Source organism: Carcharhinus amblyrhynchos, unplaced genomic scaffold (assembly GCF_965287045.1).
Source record: "Carcharhinus amblyrhynchos unplaced genomic scaffold, sCarAmb.v2.hapA scaffold_37, whole genome shotgun sequence".
In the NCBI taxonomy this organism is placed as follows: domain Eukaryota; kingdom Metazoa; phylum Chordata; class Chondrichthyes; order Carcharhiniformes; family Carcharhinidae; genus Carcharhinus; species Carcharhinus amblyrhynchos.
This window is the reverse complement of record NW_027649778.1, coordinates 5,440,030-5,460,417: the sequence shown is the minus strand read 5'-3', so window position 1 is coordinate 5,460,417 and position 20,388 is coordinate 5,440,030. Positions and strand designations below refer to the sequence as shown.

At 47.9% G+C, this 20,388-nt stretch overlaps 1 protein-coding gene across 2 annotated transcripts in view; it reads left to right on the top strand.

The window, feature by feature from the left end:
* The window catches only part of LOC145362120 (inositol-tetrakisphosphate 1-kinase-like), a 34,839-nt gene that overhangs the window by 10,214 nt on the left and 4,237 nt on the right, over window positions 1-20,388 (top strand). For both annotated transcript variants that reach the window (XM_080218166.1, XM_080218167.1), the window contains 8 exons: window positions 687-711; window positions 7,674-7,799; window positions 10,431-10,548; window positions 12,075-12,173; window positions 12,618-12,658; window positions 15,197-15,362; window positions 16,519-16,586; window positions 18,599-18,761. In XM_080218166.1, the coding sequence (XP_080074292.1) occupies window positions 687-711; window positions 7,674-7,799; window positions 10,431-10,548; window positions 12,075-12,173; window positions 12,618-12,658; window positions 15,197-15,362; window positions 16,519-16,586; window positions 18,599-18,761 (806 nt within the window). The remainder of the gene's footprint in view (window positions 1-686; window positions 712-7,673; window positions 7,800-10,430; window positions 10,549-12,074; window positions 12,174-12,617; window positions 12,659-15,196; window positions 15,363-16,518; window positions 16,587-18,598; window positions 18,762-20,388) is intronic.

The following is a 20,388-nucleotide window of genomic DNA, read 5'->3' as shown; positions in this document are numbered from 1 at the left end:
ACTCATAGAATCCTTTATAGTGCAGAAGCCTGCATCAACCACCATGCCACCCAGGCCCTATCCCCATAACCCCATGTATTGACCCTGCTAATCCCCCGACACTAAAGGGCAGTTTAGCACGGCCAATCCACCTGACCTGCTCAGCTTTAGACACCTAAGGGTCAACAAGGACTACACAAGTCTTTGTGAGCCTATCACCCAACCCCTGTCAATGGCCAATTGTGGGCTACTCGCACTGATTCGTCCTTCCACCAGGGAGCCCACTGCAGGGCGGGGCGAGGGAAAGATTTTCCAGACCTCCCCCTGTCAGTGGAATCTTCTTGTCCAGCCTGCGGTAGCAGGTCAGGAAGATCCCACTGACGGAAAAGGCCTGGAAAATCCCACCCAATGTCCTTTTTGATATAGAAATGAGAACACCAGGACCAAGCCCAGGTGGATACCTAACTAGTTAAACTGCAACATCGATCGGGACAAAGTTAGTTTGTCGTCAGGCATAACATCAATTAGTTCTCTGTACAGGATGGGGAGAGGGTGCGTTGCAAATTTGAGCTGCGTGTCAGAAGCATTTTGGTAATGGTTAGGTATCAGGCCAAAAGATCAGTTAATAAATGATATAAGTTACAGTGTCACTCAGTTTGTGATAAAACGACTGAATGTTTAATGCAGATTTTCCTTTTGTTCCCCAGGACCAGAGGAATCGAGGTTATCGAGGTGAGTCACAGCCTGTTACATCGATACATACAACGTAAGAACTGGGAGCAGGAGTAGGTCATCTGGCCCCTGCTCCGCCATGCAATAAAATCACGGCTGATCTTCTCGTGGACTCAGCTCCACTTACCCGCCCGCTCACCATAACCCTTAATTCCCTTACTGTTCAAAAAATTATCTAACCTTCCCTTAAAAACATTCAATGAGGTAGCCTCAACTGGGCAGGGGATTCCACAGATTCACAACCCTTTGTGTGAAGAAGTTCCTCCACAACTCAGTCCTGAATCTGCTTCCTCTTATTTTGAGGCCATGCCTCCTAGTTCTAGTTTCACCTGATATATAAAGGAGCTGCACAGGGCTGTTGGTGGAGAAATGCACGTGGAGTTGGATCAAAGAAATAAGGGTAGTTTAAGAAGAAGCAGAACTCGTGTCTCCTTTTCTGAACTGCAACCGAGAGGCTCAACCGAGAACCACCTTCTCAAGGGACAATTAGCAACGAAATGTCAGCATTGCCGCTGATAAATCAATATAAAAATAAATTAGCTGGGTACATTGTCACCAAAGGGGATTGCGGCAGATTGGGAGAGGATGAACAGTTTTAACTCCTCAATGGAGATTAACGATACAAGAACCAGGGAGGGGTTATGTTGCTGGTATATAGTTATAGTTTATTTCTTTGTCACAAGTAAGGCTTACATTAACATTGTAATGCAGTTGCTGTGAAATTCCCTAGTTGCCACTCTCCGGTGCCCGTTCGGGTACGCTGAGGGAGAATTTAGCACGGCCAATGCACCCTAACCAGTACGTCTTTCCGACTGTGGGAGGAAACTGGAGCACCCGGAGGAAACCCATGCAGACTCGGGGAGAGTGTGGAAACTCCACACAGACAGTGACCCAACCCAGGAATGGAATCTGGGTCCCTGGCACTGAGAGGCAGCAGTGCTAACCCACTGTGCCACCCTGCCATCCCATAAGGGAATAATGATCAAAATGAATGGTGAAGCAGGCTCGAAGGGCCGAATGGCCTACCCCGATCCTATTTTCTATGTTTCTCTAAAAGGCGGGATGGGGGCAGTGGTGGCACGGTGGTTAGCATTGCTATCTCACGGCTCCAGGGACCCGGGTTCGATTCCAGACTTGGGTCACTATCTGTGCGGAGTCTGCACATTCTCCCCATGTCTGCGTGGGTGTCCTCTGGGTGGATTTCCCCCCCTCTGTCCGAAAGATGTGTGGGTTTGGATATGCTAAATCTCCCCTTAGTGTCCCGGGGATGCGTAGGTCAGAGGGATTGGTGGGGTAAATATATGGGGTTATGGGGATCGGGATTGTGGTTGGTGCAGAATCAGTTGCCCTTTAGGGAAGGAAATCCGCCATCCTTACCTGGTCTGGCCCACATGTGACTCCAGAGCCACAGCAATGTGGTTGTCTCTCAAATGCCTCCTGGGCAACTACGGATGGCTAACAAATGCTGGCCTAGCCGGCGATACCCATGTCCCTTGAATGAATAAGAAGTAAAATTCAATTCAATGCAAGTATTGGTTCTCCACACCAATCCCCTTCCACTCCCCAGAACCTGTCCACCATCTACAAGGCACAAGTCAGGAGTGTGATGGAATACTCCCCACTTGCCTGGATGGGTGCAGCTCCAACAACACTCAAGAAGTTCAACACCATCCAGGACAAAGCAGCCCCGCTCGATCCACAATCCCTCCCCCATCGACAAACAGCGAGAATTGGGATCAAGAGCAGGCCATTCTGCCCCTCAAGCCTATTCCAGCATTCAGTGAAATCACGGCTGACCTGATTGTTTGATTTGATTTATTATTGTCAGGCTACAGTGTAAAGTATTGTTTCTTGCGCACTATATAGACAAAACATTCATAGAGAAGGAGAGGATGCAAAATGTAGTGTTCCAGTCATAGCTAGGGTATAGAGAAAGATCAGCTTAATGCAAGGTAGCTCCATTTAAAAGTGGGAAGAAGCAGTTCTTGAGTCGGTTAGTACGTGACCTCAGAGTTTTGTATCTTTTGTATCCTGATGGAAGAAGGTGGAAAAGAGAATGTCCGGAGTGCATGGGGTCCTTAATTACACTGGCTGCTTTGCCGAGGCAGTGGGAAGTGTAGACAGAGCCAATGGATGGGAGGCTGGTTTGCGTGATGGATTGGGCTACATTCACGACCTTTTGTAGTTCCTTGCGGTCTTGGGCAGAGCAGGAGCCCAGACCAAGCTGTGATACAACCAGAAAGAATGCTTTCTATGGTGCATCTGTAAAAGTTGCTGAGAGTCATAGGGGACACGCCAAATTTCCTTCATCTTCTGAGGAAGTAGAGGCGTTGGTGGGGCTTTCTTAACAATAGTCTCAGCATGGGGGGGACCAGGACAGGCGATCTGGACGCCTAAAAACTTGATGGCGGTCTTGACTCCACTCTCCTGTCCCTTGCCTCCCTGTGTGAAGGGAAACTCTGGTCTTGGATATGTTCGATTACCCTGTTGTTTGGGGAAGGGAAGGCCAAAGAGAAAAATGTTGTACTCTTTCTTTGTGAGCCGTGACCCTGCTTTTTTTTTTGTGGATTTATTTAAATCCTCTCCATCATCTTTCCTGTCAGGCTCTCTCTGAATCTGACGCTGACGGGTTGCTGTATATTGCTGTCATTTTTAAGGTTTGTTGACCCTCTCTGTGCTCCCGTGACCACCTCCCCTGGTCCAGGGCGGTTATTGTGTTGTTGTCAGGCACAGACTACACGTTGTCAGCTGGTTCACTCTCCCACCAGCCTCCAGGGTGGAAGGTGCCATTCAGCTTTCTTTGTCCTTGTCTCGACAAGCTGTGTTCGAGTTCTCTCCACGTCCCCCACACCTGCCTCTCGGGCTAATCTCTTTCACCTCCTGAGCTGCTGACATTTGAGCTCTTGGAGAGATTGCAGAGGTGATTTAGAGAACTTTCATTTCCTCATGAGCTTTGCACGTTCCTGTTCCCCAGCTAATGAAATTGATTGAAGTTTAAACTCTATTGCAACGCTCTGCTGTTGCTCCTCTCTCTGTCTCTCTCTCTCTATATCCCTTTTTTTGGCTTTGTCTTCCTTCTCTGTTCTGCTTATGTCTCTTTGTTCTTGTTTCTTTTCTCTCTTGCTTGCTCCCCCATCTCTCTGCTGTTCTTTTCCTCTCTTTCTTGCTCTCTCATTCTCTCTCTCTCTCTCTCGTGCTTGCTCATTCTCTTTTTCACAATCCCCCTCACACAGACACACTCTCTCTCTTTTTCTCACATCATTCTCTTTTGTCACTTATTCACTTGCTGTCTCATTTTGCTTGCTGTCTCTTGCACTCTAACTCTCTCCCGCTCTCCTGATCGCTTCTGCTCTCTTTCTCGCTTACGCACTCTCTCTCTCTCTCTCTCTCTCTCTCTCAAACTCTCTTGTCCCCTATAACATGTTCTCTCATCCTCATCTCTGTCTTTCTATCTCTCTTTCTCTCTTTCTGCAATGCTCTCTTATCCTCCCTCTCTCTTTCCTTCTATCTCTCTCTCTGTGCAATGCTCTCTCATTCTCTCTCTCTGTCTCTCTCAAACTCTCTTGTCCGTTGTGACACGCTCCCTCATCCTCCCTCTCTCTCTCTCTCTCTCTGTCTTTCTATCTCTCTCTGTCACTCGTGCTCTCCCTCGCTATTTTATCCAATTTCTCTCTTATGCATCCTCACAATCTCTCTTTCTCTCCTCCTGTCGCCACTGTTTCTTTTTCCAATTATCCTAAAACAATTTCTCCCTCTTGACTCTGTCCAGACCGCCACGCGATTTTGAACATCTCTAACTGAGCATCTCTACAGTGTAGAATGAGGCCATTCTGCCCATCAGGTCTGCACTGATGCTCAGACAGAGCACCTCAGACCCTATCCCTGTAAACCCACGCAGTTGACCGCTAATCCTCCTATATATCTTTGGACAATAAGGGGCAATTTTAGCCTGGCCAATCCACCTAACCTGCACATCTTAGGACTGTGGGAGGAAACCCACACAGGCACAGGGAGAATGTGCAGACTCCACACAGACAGTGACCCAAGTCTGGAATTGAACCCGGGTCCCTGGTGCTGAGAGGCAGTGATGCTAACCACAACTTTCTTTTCTCAATGGAGAAGCACAGGAATCACTGAAGTTTACAACTTAGAAGGAGGCCAGGAGGAAAGGTAGTGTCTGTGCGGAGTCTGCATGTTCTCCCCGTGTCTGCCTGGGTTTCCTCCGGGTGCTGTGGCTTCTTCCAAAGGTGTGTAGGTTAGGTGGATTGGCCATGCTAAGTTGCCCCTTATTATCAGGGGATTAACAGGGTAAATGGGATTGTGGTGATGGGGCCTGGCAGGGATTGTTGTCAGTTCAGACTCAATGGGCTGAATGGGTGCCTTTTGCATTGTTTTGGGATGGGCAATAAATGCTGGCCTTGCCAACGATGCCCAAAACCTGTGAATAAATATTTTAAAAAGGCTGTTTGGCCCATTGTGCCTGCACTGAGTTGGGTAAAAGAAAGAGAAGGAGTTTGCAATGAGGTGGATCACAGTGCGGGTTACGAGGGGACAGATCTCAGTGATCCTTGTATCCTGGGTGCGGTTTAGTGCAGTATGGGCTAATTTGGCAATGATTAAGTTGGCTGACTAATACCAGAATGATGATTCTGAGCTTTGAACCAACTGCTTTTGGAACCAGTCCAAAGCCAATCACTCCGGAACATGCCAAGTTATTCATAAGATGCAAAAGGAAATTGATCTGTGCAAACAACTGGCGCAGGAAAATCATTTATGAAGAGAGATTTCTCATTGGTGTCACGTACAACAAGTGACAAACCTGTTTAGAAACTGCTTGTGAGCAGTTATAAAGAGTTGAGTTATCCAGAGTTGAGTTATCCGGACGTGAGTTCAAATCCTGGCGCAAGCTTAAATTCAATCCATTAAATAAATTCAGAATTTAAAAGAAAACAAGTAGTGGTGATGATAGAATTATTGGTCTGTTGTTGTAAAAACCCATCTGGTTGACTGGAGTTTGCAGATGACGCAATCACAGTGGGTCAGATCTCAAACAATGACAAAACAGAGAACAGGAATGAGATAGGGAATCTGGTGAACGGCAAGATCAATCTCTCCCTTGACGTCAACAAAACAAAGGAGTTAGTCATCGACTTCAGGAAGCGTAAAGGGGAACGTGTCCCTGTCTACGTCAACAGGGACGAAGTTGAAATGGTCGAGAGCTTCAGGTTTTTAGGTGTCCAGATCACCAATGATATATTTTGGTCCCCCCCATGCCGACACTATAGTTAAGAAAGCCTCACCAACGCCTCTACTTTCTCAGAAGACGAGGGAAATTTGGCATGTCCGCTACAACTCTCACCAACTTTTCCAGATGCCCCATAGAAAGCATTCTTTCTGGTTGTATCACAGCTTGGTATGGGCTCCTGCTCTGCCCAAGACCGCAAGGAGCTAGAAAAGGTTGTGAATGTAGCCCAATCCATCACACAAACCAGCCTCCCATCCATTGACTCTGTCTACACCTCCCGCTGCCTCGGCAAAGTAGCCAGAATAATTAAGGACCCCACGTGCCCTGGACATTCTCTCTTCCACCTTCTTCCATCAGGAATAAGATACAAAAGTCTGAGGTCACGTACCAACCGACTCGAGAACAGCTTCTTCCCTGCTGCTGTCAGACTTTTGAATGGACCTACCTCACATTAAGTTGATCTTTCTCTACACCCTAGCTATGACTAACACTACATTCTGCACTCTCTCCTTTCCTTCTCTATGAACAGCATGCTTTGTCTGTGCAAGAAACGATAATTTTCACTGTATACTAATGCATGTGACAATAATAAATTGAATCAAACCAAAACTAATGTCCTTGAGGGAAGGAAATCTGCCGTCCTTACCTGGTCTGGCCCACATGTGACTCCAAAGCCCCAGCAATCTTGATTTGATTTATTATAACATGTATTAGGATACAGTGATAAGTATTGTTTCTGCATTCTATACAGACAAAGTATACCGTTCATAGAGTACACAGGGGAGAAGGAAAAGAGAGGGTGCAAAATGTAGAGTTAACATCATAGCTAGGGATCAGTTTAATATATGATAGGTTCGTTCAAAAGTCTGACAGCAGCAGGGAAGAAGCTGTTCTTGAGTCAGTTGGTACGTGACCTCGGACTTTTGTATCTTTTTCCCGACGGAAGAAGGCGGACAAGAGAATGTCCGGGGTGCGTGGGGTCCTTGATTACACTGATTGTTTTGCCGAGGTAGCGGGAAGTGTAGTCAGAGTCAATGCGTGGGAGGCTATTATTTAAATGGTAAAAAAAATTGCAGCATGCTGCTGTGCAGAGGGATCTGGGTGTCCTTGTGCATGGATCACAAGGATTTGGTTTGCAGCTGCAGCAGGTAATTAAGGTAGCAAATGGAATTTTGTCCTTCATTGCTAGAGGGATGGAGTTTAAAAACAGTGAGGTTATGTTGCAGCTGTAAAAGGTGCTGGTGAGGCTACACCTGGAGCACTGTGTACAGTTTTGGTCTCCTTACTTGAGAAAGGATATACTGGCACTGGGGGCGGTGCAGAGGAGATTCACGAGGTTGATTCTGGAGTTGAGAGGGCTTTTGAGGAGACACTGAGTAGACTGGGGCTATACTCATTGGAATTCCGAAGAATGAGGGAATGAGGTACTGCTGCCTTGCAGTGCCAGGGATGTGGGTTTGATTCCCGGCTTGGGTCACTGTGTGGAGTCTGCACATTCACCTCATGTCTGCGTGGGTTTCCTCCGGGTGCTCCGGTTTCCTCCCATAGTCCGAAAGACTGTGCTGGTGAGGCCGTGCTAAATTCTCCCTCGGTGTACCCGCCAGAGTGTGACGGCTAGGGGATTTTCACAGTAACTTCATTGCAGTGTTAATGTGAGCCTAATAAATAAGCAAAGGGTTAATAAGTGATTTATTCCCTCCTGGTTGCTGTTTTTCAGATTGATCTCAGCAAATCGATAGAAGATCAGGGACCCTTTGATGTAATCATCCACAAACTATCAGACCTAATGCTGGAGGCCGATCAGAGAGACACTCAGTCGCAACAACTTATCCAGAAATTTCAGGTGAGCAGGTGACATCGAACACCAGACAGCACGGGGAGACATTTGGCCCATCGCCTCTGTACTAGCTCTTTCAAAGAGTTAGTCCCACTCTCCCCTGTTTTTAGCCTTGTGAAGGTTTCCCCCCTCCCCGATCACAAAGACCACCCATCTTCACCTCTGTAACTCCGCTCCTGCCCCAGCTGATCAGCCGTGGGATCCCTCGCTCCAGTCCCCATCACTGCTAGGCTCAAATCTCACTCCTGGCTGCTCTCCCCCGTTCTAACACTCGACCCCGTCCAGGACAAAGCAGCCCTGCTTGGTTGGCACCCCTTCCACAAACATCCACTACCAACGCTCAATGTGTACTATGTCTGTGTGGAGTCTGCACATTCTCCCCGTGTCTGCATGGGTTTCCTCCGGGAGCTCCGATTTCCTCCCACAGTCTGAATGACGTGCAGGTGAGGGTGCACTGACCCGAACAAGCACGGGAGTGTGGCAACTAGGGGATTTTCACAGTAACTTCACTACAAAGAGGGGGCAGCATTGTGGGTTAGCACTGCTGCCTCACAGCGCCAGGGACCCGGGTTCGATTCCCGGCTCGGGTCACTGTCTGTGGGGAGTTTGCACATTCTCACCGTGTCTGCATGGGTTTCCTCCGGGTGTTCCGGTTCCCTCCCACAGTCCGAAATACGTGCTGGTTAGGGTGCATTGGCTGTGCTAAATTCTCCCTCAGTGTAACCCGAACAGGCGCTGGAGTGTGGCGACTCAAGTTTAAAGTTAATTTATTAGTCACAAGTAAGGCTTACATTAACAATGCAATGAAGTTACGGTGAAATTCCCCTAGTTGCCACACTCCGGGGACACTGAGGGAGACTTTAGCATGGCCGATGCACCCTAACCAGCACGCCTTTTGGACTGTGGGACCAAAGGAAACCCACGCAGACATGGGGAGAACATGCAAACTCCACACACACAGTAACCCAAGCCAGGAATTAAACCCAGGCCCCTGGCGCTGTGAGGCAGCAGCGCTAACCACGGTGCCGCCCAGTTTTCACAGTAACTTCATTGCAGTGTTAATGTAAGCCCACTTGTGACGCTAATATATAAACTTTAAGCTTTTGTTTCAGCACCTTTTTGTAATGTTTAATTCTGGGACTGTAACTTCTCACGCCTGCAGACTTCATCAGAAACACAAAAGGAATTTATTAATTAAGGAAAGTTGTAGAGGGGCCCTCGGGCCCTAAAATGTCCTGGATCCTTCTGCCTAAGACAGGACTCCACACTCCTGGGGTGATGACCCACTCTCCATCCCAATTGGTCCTTCATAACACACAGGAGCAGAGTTAGGCCACTCGGCCCACCAACTCTGTTCCACCATGTGTACCCCCCCACTCCATCTCCTTCCCAATCCGTTGGCAGGGATAAAATCTTAAGACAGAGGAGCAGAATTAGGCCACTCGGCCCATCAAGTCTGCTCCGCCATTCTATCACAGCTAATATTTTTCTCATCCCCATTCTCCTGCCTTTACCCCTGACCCCCTTATTAATCAAGAACCTATCTATCTCTGTCTTAAATCTTAACCTCCACAGCCTTCTGCAGCAAACAGTTCCACAGATTCCCCACTCTCTGGCTGAAGAAATTCCTCCTCATCTCTGTTTTAAAGGATCGTCCCTTTAGCCTGAGGTTGTGCCTCTGGTTCTAGTTTTTCCTACTTGTGGAAACATCCTCTCCACGTTCACTCTATCCAGGCCTCGCAGTGTCCTGTAAGTTTCAATAAGATCCCCCCCCTCATCCTTCTAAACTCCATCGAGTACAGACCCAGAGTCCTCAACCGTTCCTCATACGACAAGCTCTTCATTCCTGGGGTTCTCCTCTGGATCCTTTCCAAGGCCGGCACATCCTTCCTTAGATACAGGGCCCAAAACTGCTCTCAATACCGAGGTGACCCTCTTCTGCTGAGTTGCCCTTAAAGGCACAGTCACCCCAGGATGGGATGGGATTCACCTGGTTGTGACAGTAATAGATACACTTACAAGCTGGACATGTCAATGAGGGAGATGGAAACAGATGGTTCTGCTGATGGGGTGAGATGGGCACGGGTCCGTGTGGAGCAGAAACACCAGCGTGGGTCGTATGGCTGATTCCATCCCGCATATTTTACGGGTGCCTTGAGGAGCTGGATTAGTAATTTCTACATCCCCGTTGACACCCAGGATTGAATTTTTCCATCCTGCCCACCGTGGGAATCGTAGTGGGCGGGTTCCACACCATTTGCAAAGGTCCGTTCACTCCGGGGCGGGATTCTCCCGGCTTTGGGGCGCGGGGGGAGAGAGTGGAATGTTGAGAACTTCGTCAATGGCGCTCCCTCGTGAACGAGGGGACTTGGATGAGCCTTGACTGTTGACCCAAAAAACTGGGGTCGCCCCAGTTTATCTTTCAATAAACTCTTCTTTGGAGCATAGGGGGGAAAGAAAAAGCAATCCGGTCATTATCACATTGCTGTTTGTGGGATCTTGCTGTGCACAAATTGCTGCCATGTTTCTTACTTATTTAAAAAAAAATCACTCGCTGTAAAGTACTCTGGGACGTCCTGTGGTTGCCAAAGGCGCTATGGAAATGCGTTCTCTCACCTCTGTTTGCTTTAATTCCAGGATTACGTTGAGTGCCATCCTCAAACCATCCTTTTGGACCCCTTGCCTGCGATGCGAAGGCTCTCCGATCGCTTTCAGTCCTACAAACTTATTCAGGAGCTGCAGGCCTTGGACCAAGGTTGGTTTCTTTTGATTTTTGGGTCACTTTTATCGAGGGGATCCGGGACTTGAACTGCCTGGCCCAGCGCTTAATGGAATTCAGCTTTCTCAGAAGTCCCAGTGTTAAAATCAGGCATTAAACCAAGAACTTGTTGCTCCATCTGAGGCAGGAAATGCTTTATGGTACACACCGGGCCAACATTCCTCCCTGAAAAAGGAAAATTAACTGCTTTGTGGGGTGGTGCCTGTACAAAATGGCTGCTGTGACCGTTTGTTCCCATGGCAACAGACAAAATGGCTGCCACGACCATTTGCTGTCATGACAACAGTAATAAAATGGCTGCTGTGACTGTGTGCTCCCATGACAACAGACAGAATGGCTGCAGTGACCATGTGTTTCCCTGACAACAATGACAAAATGGCTGCCGTGACTGTGTGCTACCATGATAGTGGCTGCCATTGGCTGTTCCCATGACGCCAAACCCATTTCTCAATGAGAGTCGTGGACAGTTTAGCAGCAAATTATTATTACCTGAAATAATTTCATGCAAAATACTTTCTGGCAACCAAATGTCAAATAATAGGTCCCCAAAAAGAATTGGGTTACAGGGACTGGTGGCTGAGGGGTGGTGGAGTAAGTGGAACTCAATGATTATCTTGCAGAGAGCCGGCAGTAAGGTGGGGTCACTAGGCCAGGAGTCTCTGCGAAGGGCAGAAAGAATTACATTGGGTGCAACAAATAAGAAATTCCATTTTCTTAAAACGTTACCATTTATTTGAAGAAATATTGGTCAATGGTGCTGAAAAAAATGGGTTTTTTTGGTCAACAGTCAAGGCTCATCCAGTGAAAGGTATCTTTGCTTTCCAAAGGGACCGTGGGGAAGTTTTGATGGAGGAGTCAGGCAGACAAAAGTTGAAGTTTATTTATTAGTCACAAGTCAGCTTGCATTAACATTGCAATGAAGCTACTGTGAAAATCCCCTAGTCGCCACACTCTGGCGCCTGTTCTGAGGGAGAATTTAGCACGGCCAATCTACCTAACCCTCGTGGGAGGAAACCGGAGCCCCCAGAGGAAACCCACGCAGACACGGGGAGAACATGCAGATTCCACACAGACAGTGACCCAAGCTGGGAATCGAACCCAGGTCCCTAGTGCTGTGAGGCAGCAGTGCTAACACACTGTGACACCCCGTCCTTAAATCCTGGCATGAAATAATTTATTTTGAACATTTCATTGGCCATGGAAATACTTATTAATGTGTCATGCATTCTTCTTCAGAATCGCGGGTTGCCCCAAGGCAGTGTTTGCACCTTGTGACAGTTTAGCGACCTGTTTGCTAAATGCCTGTGGTGTTGAGTGTGGAACGCTGATGTGCTGTAGACACCGGAAAACTATTCCCCGCCTTCCCCCAAATATCTGCTGCAGATAACATCATTTTCTGTTGCTCGCCAGCTGTGGTGAATGGGGTTCCAGTGTGACCCGAGGATCTCTCTCTCACTCTCTCCTTGTTAAACACAAACACTTCTTTTCTCTACTCTATCTAGATAACCGGGTTTGTAATCCTCCCTATCTGGAGCTGGCCACAGGAAACCAGACAGAGATCCTGCACCTGATTAAAGAACAAAAACTGACCTTTCCACTCAGTGAGTATTTGCACGGGTCTGGCTTTGCGAGCCTGCAAGTTTCACGTTCATCACCACCTCCTGTGTGTGTCTCTCTCTCCCTTTTTTTTTCCTTGCCCTCCCTCATCCCTCTTGCCCTCTCTCCTTTTTGGCCCACCACCTCTCTCACCCTCCCTCTTGCCGCCCCTCGAGAGGCTCCCATAGTCCATAGACGTGGAGGCTAGGTGGATAGGGAATGGTAAATGTACCGAGTTACAGGGTGGGCAAGAGTCAATGCAGATTGATGGCCTCCTTGTGCACTGTAGGGATTTATGGTGTTGGTGTTCCGCTGTTAATGATGCTGGATGTAACAGTGACACCTGCTAGATTTCCACCCTCACCTGTGCATGGGGACACCGAGTCGGTGAACTTGGCAAAGAGATTTTATTTGATTTGATTTAATTTTTTATTTTGCTTCTTTTCCAGTTTGTAAAACCAGGGTTGCACAGGGCTCGAGCGCCCATGACGTGAGTATCAGATTTAAATATTGTGTGGATATTTATGATTCGGTGTTGTAGGTGCTCGATGTGAGATCCTTTCCAATCTTTGCTGGTGTGGAAGGTACCTGAATGCTTTTGGCATCTTATCGATAAAGATTGTTAGTGATTTGAATTGACTTATTATTGTCACACGTATTGAGAGACAGTGAAAAGTATTGTTTCATAGATTCAGGACAGAAGGAGGCCATTCGGCCCATCGAGTCTGCACCGACCACGATCCCAGCCAGGCCCTATCTCCGTAACCCTAGCTAGTCCCCCCTGACACTAAGGGGCAATTTAGCCTGTCCAGTCCAATCCAACCAACCTGCACATCTTTGGACTGTGGGAGGAAACCGGAGCACCCGGAGGAAACCCACGCAGACACGAGGAGAATGTGCAAACTCCACACAGACAGTGACCCAAGCTGGGAATCGAACCCGGCTCCCTGGCAGCGTGAGGCAGCAGTGCTAACCACTGTGCCACCGTGCTGCCCCTTGCTCACCATACAGACAAAGCGTTTCTTGCACAAAGCATACCATTCATAGAGTACACAAGGGAGAAGGGAATGAGAGAGTGCAGAATGTAGCGTTACAGTAATAGCTACAGTAAGATCAACTTAATGCGAGGTGGGTCCATTCAAAAGTCTGACAGCAGCAGGGAAGAAGCTGTTCTTGAGTCTGTTGGTACGTAACCTCAGACTTTTGTATTTTTTTTTCCCGACAGAAGAAGGTGGAAGAGAGAATGTCCGGGGTGCGTGGCGGTCCTTAATTATATTGGTTGCTTTGCCGAGGCTGCAGGAAGTGTAGACGGAGCCAGTGGAATGGAGACTAGTTTGTGTGATGGATTGGGCTTCGTTCATGACCCTTTGTAGTTCCTTGCGGTCTTGGGCAGAGCAGGAGCCCAGACCAAGCTGTGATACAACCAGAAAGAATGCTTTCTATGGGGCATCTGTAAAAGTTGGTGAGAGTGGTAGCTGGAGGTCGCCAATGTAAGATAGTCCCCTAGAAATCCAATTGGGAATTTGGGAAAAGCTTCTTCACCCAGTGAGTGTGGAGAGAACTCACTCCCACCGGTTGGGGGTGAATATTGTCCACCTCTTTAAGAGGAAACTAGAGAGGGTTATGGGGGAGAAGGGAATCGAGGGCTACGATGGTGGGTTGAGATGGGGAATGAGTGGCTAAAGTGGAGAATTAACACCAACTGAGTGGGCCGAATGGCCTGTTTCTCTGCTGTTCACCCAGACTGTTAACTGGGGTTGAGTTAGAAAAGTGTGGGTTCGAGCTTCACTCTGAGGCCTGGAATCGAGACTGATACTCCCAGTACGGTACTGAGAGAGTGCTGCACTGTCAGAAGAGCTGTCTTTTGAATGACAGCTCCTTCGACAGTGGGATCAAACCAAAGCCCCATTTTCCCCCTCGGATGAAGATCCCTTGCACCTTTATTCAGAAAGGTTTTCCCCAGTGTTGTGGGCCCACTCACCCTCACTTATTTAGTGAGGTCACATTATTTGGCCCAGTGGTCAGCACTGCTGCCTCACAGTGCTAGGGACCCGGGTTCGATCCCGGGCTTGAGTCACTGTCTGTGTGTGGAGTTTGCACATTCTCCTCATGTCTGTGTGGGTTTCCTCCGGGTGCTCCGGTTTCCTCCCCACAGTCCAAAGATGTGAAAGTTAAGTTGATTGGCCATGCTAAGAAATTGCCCCTTAGTGCCCAGAGGGAGTAGTGGGTATAATATGTAGGGATATGGGGATAGGCCTGGGTGGGATTGTATTCAGTGCAGGCTCGATGGGCCGAAGGGCCTCTTTCTGCACTGTAGGGTTCTATGGTTCTGAGGATCTCTTGGAAAAGCAGCTAATGAAAATACAACAAAAGTTAGTCCAACTTAGAAATCAAAGAAAGAGTTTAATAAAAAAACTTCATTACTCCAACACTTGGGGCCTCGCCCTGGGCCACTCCAAGCTCCCCACAATTCTACGTAGTTTCTTATTTATAGTGAGTCAGCTGACTATTACAGCACTCTGTAATTGGTTCCATGGTTTACTGGGTCAGCTGACATCTTTCCCATTGGTCACATTGCATCCAATACAAAGTTGTTACTAGTTACGAAAGACATGCTGGTTAGGGCGCGTTGGCCATGCTAAATTCTCCCTCGGTGTACCCGAACAGGAGTGTGGCAACTAGGGGATTTTCACAGTAACTTCATTGCTTAACTGGGTATGAGGAGCATATCAGCTGCGATTGAATGGACTCGATGGGCCGAATGGCCTAATTCTACTCATTATTTCCGGTGTTAACGTAAGCCTACTTGTGACTAATAAATAAACTTTATCATATGGTTGCTTGCTGTTTGTGGGATCTTGCTGTGCACAATTTGGTTGCCGTGTCGACTGCACTACAAGAGTGACTACACGTTCAGAGTAAACGTCGGTGGTTGTGAAAGCATGTTGGGAAGTCTCGAAAGGTGCTATAGAAATGAAAGTCTGGTTTTATTTTTGCTGGTGCTTTAACCGGATCCTTCTCTTCACAGATGGCTCTTATCTTCAACGAGGGGGGCCTGAGGGATGTGAGTCCGCCCTGCGTGTTGCAGAGTTTCATCAACCACAACGCTGTCCTCTACAAAGTCTTTGTGGTTGGCCAGTCGTACTTTGTTGTCAAGAGGCCATCTTTGAAGAACTTCCCTGTTGGCCAATCGGGTTAGTGTGTTGTTGCTGGCTCCAGTACCAGTAAAAAGTCTGACAACACCAGGTTAAAGTCCAACCGATTTATTTGATAGTAAACTCACAAGCTTTCGGGGTTTGTCCCTTCATCAGGCGAATGGAGAGTTCTGGCCTCAGACAGAGCATATAACAGCATGGACAGTTTACAGATTACTGATTGGAATGCGAATCTTTACACCTAACCTGCTATTCAAGTCTTAAAGTGGCCGACAATGTGAGTGGAAGGAGCATTAAGCCCAGGTTAAAGAGATGTGTACTATCTGTAACCCCCGTGACTTGCCTGGGTTTGCTAAACCTCACTTACTGTACTGTCTGGAGACAATACACATCTCTTTAATCTGTGCTCAGTGCTCCTTCCACACACATTGTCGGCCACTTTAAGACTTGACCCTACCACTGTGCCTTTATGTGATGACTTCAGCCAGGCTAATGAGGTTGGCTTACTAGGGTAGGAACTACTTGATGAGTCTTTGCCCGCTGGGCACCGCAGGGGCTGGGGTGTATTACTGATCCCAATAATCACATTACAATTTGATGTTTTAAGTTTCCTTTCTGCTTTGATTTTTGTTTCAGGCGGTTCCCCCTCCTTTTAGGGAGTTGCCCCTTTTTGAGTTGCCCCTGAGTTAATTTGGTTTTGTTTATTTGGTTGATACGTAAAAAGAGATACCCGATGAGTCCTAATTAAGATGCGGAGAATGTTGGACTGGGGTAAACACAGAAAGAAGTCTCCACTCACCTGACGAAGGAACGCCATTCCGAAAGCTTGTGGCATTTACTCTCAAATAAACCTGTTGGACTTTAACCTGGTGTTGTGGGACTTCTTACTGAGCCCTAATTAAGTCAGGGAGCCTCAGGCTATTTAAAGCAGGTCTGTCAGACTCCCTGCCTGCTTTAAGCAGGGAGCGACTGAAGAACTGGCTGTGTACAGATGTATGGTGCAAATAAAGTAACTTTGTGACTGGACTTTCACCTTACAATGCAAATACAACAACATATCACTGGAGACTGGTACTGGACATGATGTGGAGATGCCGGCGTTGGACTGGGGAGAGTGAGGGGAGAAGAAAATGAGAGGGGAAGGGGAGAGGGAGAGAGCGCCCCGGTTTGACAGATTTTGCCTTTGCAATTTCAGATCGGAAAACAATATTCTTCAACAGTCACGAAGTGTCGAAGCCGGAATCTTGCTCTCACCTAACAGAGGTAGGTTTGACGCACGTTGATCTTTGATTTCAGATCCCTTCATGGCTACATCGATCTCCCCCTGTCTCTCTAACCTGTACCAATACCAAACACTGCTGCCTCACCGTGCCAGGGACCTGGGTTCAATTCCCAGCTTGGGTCCCTGTCTGTGTGGAGTCTGCACATTCTCCCCGTGTCTGCGTGGGTTTCCTCCGGGTGCTCCGGTTTCCTCCCACAGTCCGAAGCACGTGCTGGTTAAGTGGATTGGCCGTGCTAAATTCTCTGTGTACTCGAACAGGCGCCAGAGTGTGGCAACTAAGAGATTTTCACAGTATCTTGATTAGATTTGATTTATTATTGTCACATGTATTAACAGACAGTGAAAAGTACTGTTCTTGTGCGCTATAAAGACAAAGCATAATATTCATAGAGAAGGAAAGGAGAGAGTGCAGAATGTAGTGTTACAGTCATAGCGAGGGTGTAGAGAAAGATCAACTTAATGCGAGGTAGGTCCATTCAAAAGTCTGACAGCAGCAGGGAAGAAGCTGTTCTTGAGTCAGTTGGTACGTGACCTCAGACTTTTGTATCTTTTTTCCAATAGAAGAAGGTGGAAGAGAGAATGTCCGGGGTGCGTGGGGTCCTTAATTCTGCTGGCTGCTTTTTTGAGGCAGCGGGAAGTGTAGACAGAGTCAATGGATGGGAGGCTGGTTTGCCTGATGGATTGGGCTACATTCACAACACTTTGTAGTTCCTTGCGGTCTTGGGCAGAGCAGGAGCTGTGATACAACCAGAAAGAATGCTTTCTATGGTGCTCTGTAAAAGTTGCAGTGCTAATGTAAACCTAGTTTGACTAATAAATAAACCTTTAAACATTTAGAATCATAGAAACCCCACAGTGCAGAAAGAGGCCATCTGGCTCATCAAGTCTGCACCGAACACAATCCCAACCAGGCCCTACACATTTACCCGTGATCCCTCTAACCTATGCGTCTCAGGACACTAAGGGGCAATTTAGCATGGCCAATCAACCTAACCCGCACATCTTTGGAGTGTGGGAGGAAACTGGAGCACCCGGAGGAAACCGATGCAGACACGGGGAGAATGTGCAGACTCCACACAGACAGGAATCTGAGCCAGGTCCCTGGAGCTGTGAGGGAGCAGTGCGAACCACTGTGCTACCGTGCCACAGGGAGGGATTTGCTGTTCCGCTGCTGCCGGGTTGCCCAGTCTCGCCGATGCCTTGTATGGTTCATCTATGCTGCCATCGGAGAACCCACCTTGAGGGGAGGGGTGGGGGGTGGAACAGTGGGATGGTCGCTATTGATCCCATTGGCAGGATGGGGTGGTAAATCCCGCCTTGTGCATCCAATCCTGACCTGTTGTACATCCCAGCTTGCGATCACCCACTTCCGTTGCTTTAAATTGTTTTCCCAGCAATGAGTGATGGAGATTAGACTATTTTTATTGTTCGCTAAGATGTGGACGGTACAATAGTTTACACCGCTACCTCTCAGCGCCTGAGACTTGGGTTCAATTCCGACCTCGCATCACTGTGGAGTTTGCACATTCTCCCCATGTCTGCGTGGGTTTCCTCCCACAGTCTAGATGTGCAAGTTAAGTGGATTGGCCATGTTAAATTGCCCTTTAGTGTTAGGGGGATTAGCTTTTGATTTGGTTTGATTTATTATTGTCACCTGTATTAGTATACAGTGAAAAGTATTTTTTCTTGCGCACTGTACAGACAAAGTATACCGTTCGTAGAGTACATAGGGGAAAAGAAAAGGAGAGAGTGCAGAATGTAGTATTACTGTCATAGCCAGGTGTAGAGAAAGATCAACTTAATATAAGGTAGGGTAGCAGGGTAATTATGCGGGGATAGAACCTGAGTGGGATCGTTGTCTGTGCGGACTTGATGGGCCAAATGGCGGCCTCCTGCATTGTAGGGATTCTATCCAATGGGGGACCGGTGGTAGGTGAGTACAGCGGAAAGAGGTGTCGGGCTGGATCTCATTCTCTGCTCTGTTTTGGCCCAGAGGGACGAGGGGACCAGCTTTCCCAGTGGGCCTTCAGACAGAACCATCAAATTCATCAGCCAAGGCTTACAGGCGTCTCTGGGGATGTCGCTGTTTGGGGTGGACGTGATCATCGACAACACAAGCGGCAAGCTCGCCGTGATAGACATCAACGCCTTTCCAGGTTGGTGCGGAGCAGAGTTAGGGTTTGTCGGATGTATCGTCCTCCCGATATCTAACCCCATATCGAACCTTCTTTGATAATGCTTCTTGGAACAATTTACAAAGGCGCTATTTTATTTTTCCCATTGGTGGGACGTGGGGCGTTGCTGGCTGGCCTGTAGTTATTGCCCATCCCTAGAGGGCAATTGAGAGTCAACATGTGGCTCTGGAGTCACATGGGCCAGACTGGGTAAGGGCGGCAGATTTCCTTCCCTGCGATTTTCCAACAATAGATCATCAGTAGATTCTTAATTCCAGATTTTTTTTATTGAATTCAAATTCCACCATCTGCCGTGGTGGGATTCGAACCCGGGTCCCCCAGAACATTGGTTGAGTCTCTGGATTAATAATCATAGAATCCCTACAGTACAAAAGGAGGCCATTCGGCCCATCGAGTCTGCATTGACTACAATCCCCACAAATTTGCCCTGCTAATCCCTCTAACCTGTGCATCCCGGGACACTGAAGGGCAATTTAGCACGGCCAGTGCATCTAATCGGCACGTCTTTCGGAGGAAACCCACGCAGACACGGTGAGAACGTGCAGACTCTGCTCAGACAGTGACCCAAGCCGGGAATCGAACCCAGGTCTCTGGTGCCGTGAGGCAGTAGTGCTAACCACCATGTCGCCCTTTAATATTAGCAACAGTACAACGAGGCCATTGCCTCCCTAATGTAAACGTGAGTTTTTTTTTAACAATCTCTCCAAACAAACGTTGAGATTTCTACAAATACTTTTAATTTTTGAAGCACCTTTTGTGACCACAGGAAGGGTCTATTTATTTTGTTTATGTCACAAGTAGGTTTACATTAACATTGCAATGAAGTTACTATGAAAATCCCCTCGTCACCACACCCCAGTGCCTGTTCTGATGTGTAATCTCTGAGGGATTGGATTGACTGAGTCTGTATTCACTGGAGTTTAGAAGTTTGAGACAGGATCTAAGTGAAAGGTATTAAATTCTGGCAGGGCTGGATAGACTGGTTGCAGGGGATGTTGTTCCCTCTGGATAGGGGTGAGGTGGCACAGCGGTTAGCGCTGCTACCTCACCACGCCAGGGATCCGGGTTCAATTCCCGGCTTGGGGTCACTTTTTCTGTGTTGAGTCTGCACCTTCTCCCCATGTCTGCGTCGGTTTCCTCCCACACTCCAAAGGTGTGCGGGCTAGGTGGATTGGCCGTGCTAAATTAACCCTAGTGTCAGGGGTAAAGATATAGGAATAGGATCTGGGTGAGATTGTGGTTGGGGCAGGCTCGATGGGCTGAATGGCCTCCTTCTGCACCGTAGGGATAAGAATATAAGAACATAAGAAATAGGAGCAGGAGTCGGCCATCTAGCCCCTTCGAGCCTGCCCCGCCATTCAATAAGATCACGGCTGATCTGAAGTGGATCAGTTCCACTTTCCCGCTTTCTCCCCATAACCCTTAATTCCCTTGTCTATCAGAAACCTATCTACCCGTGACTTAAACATATTCAACGAGGCAGCCTCCACCACTTCAACAGGCAGAGAATTCCAGAGATTCACCACCCTGAGAGAAGAAGTTCCTCCTCAACTCTGTTCTAAACTGACCCCCCACCCCACCCTTATTT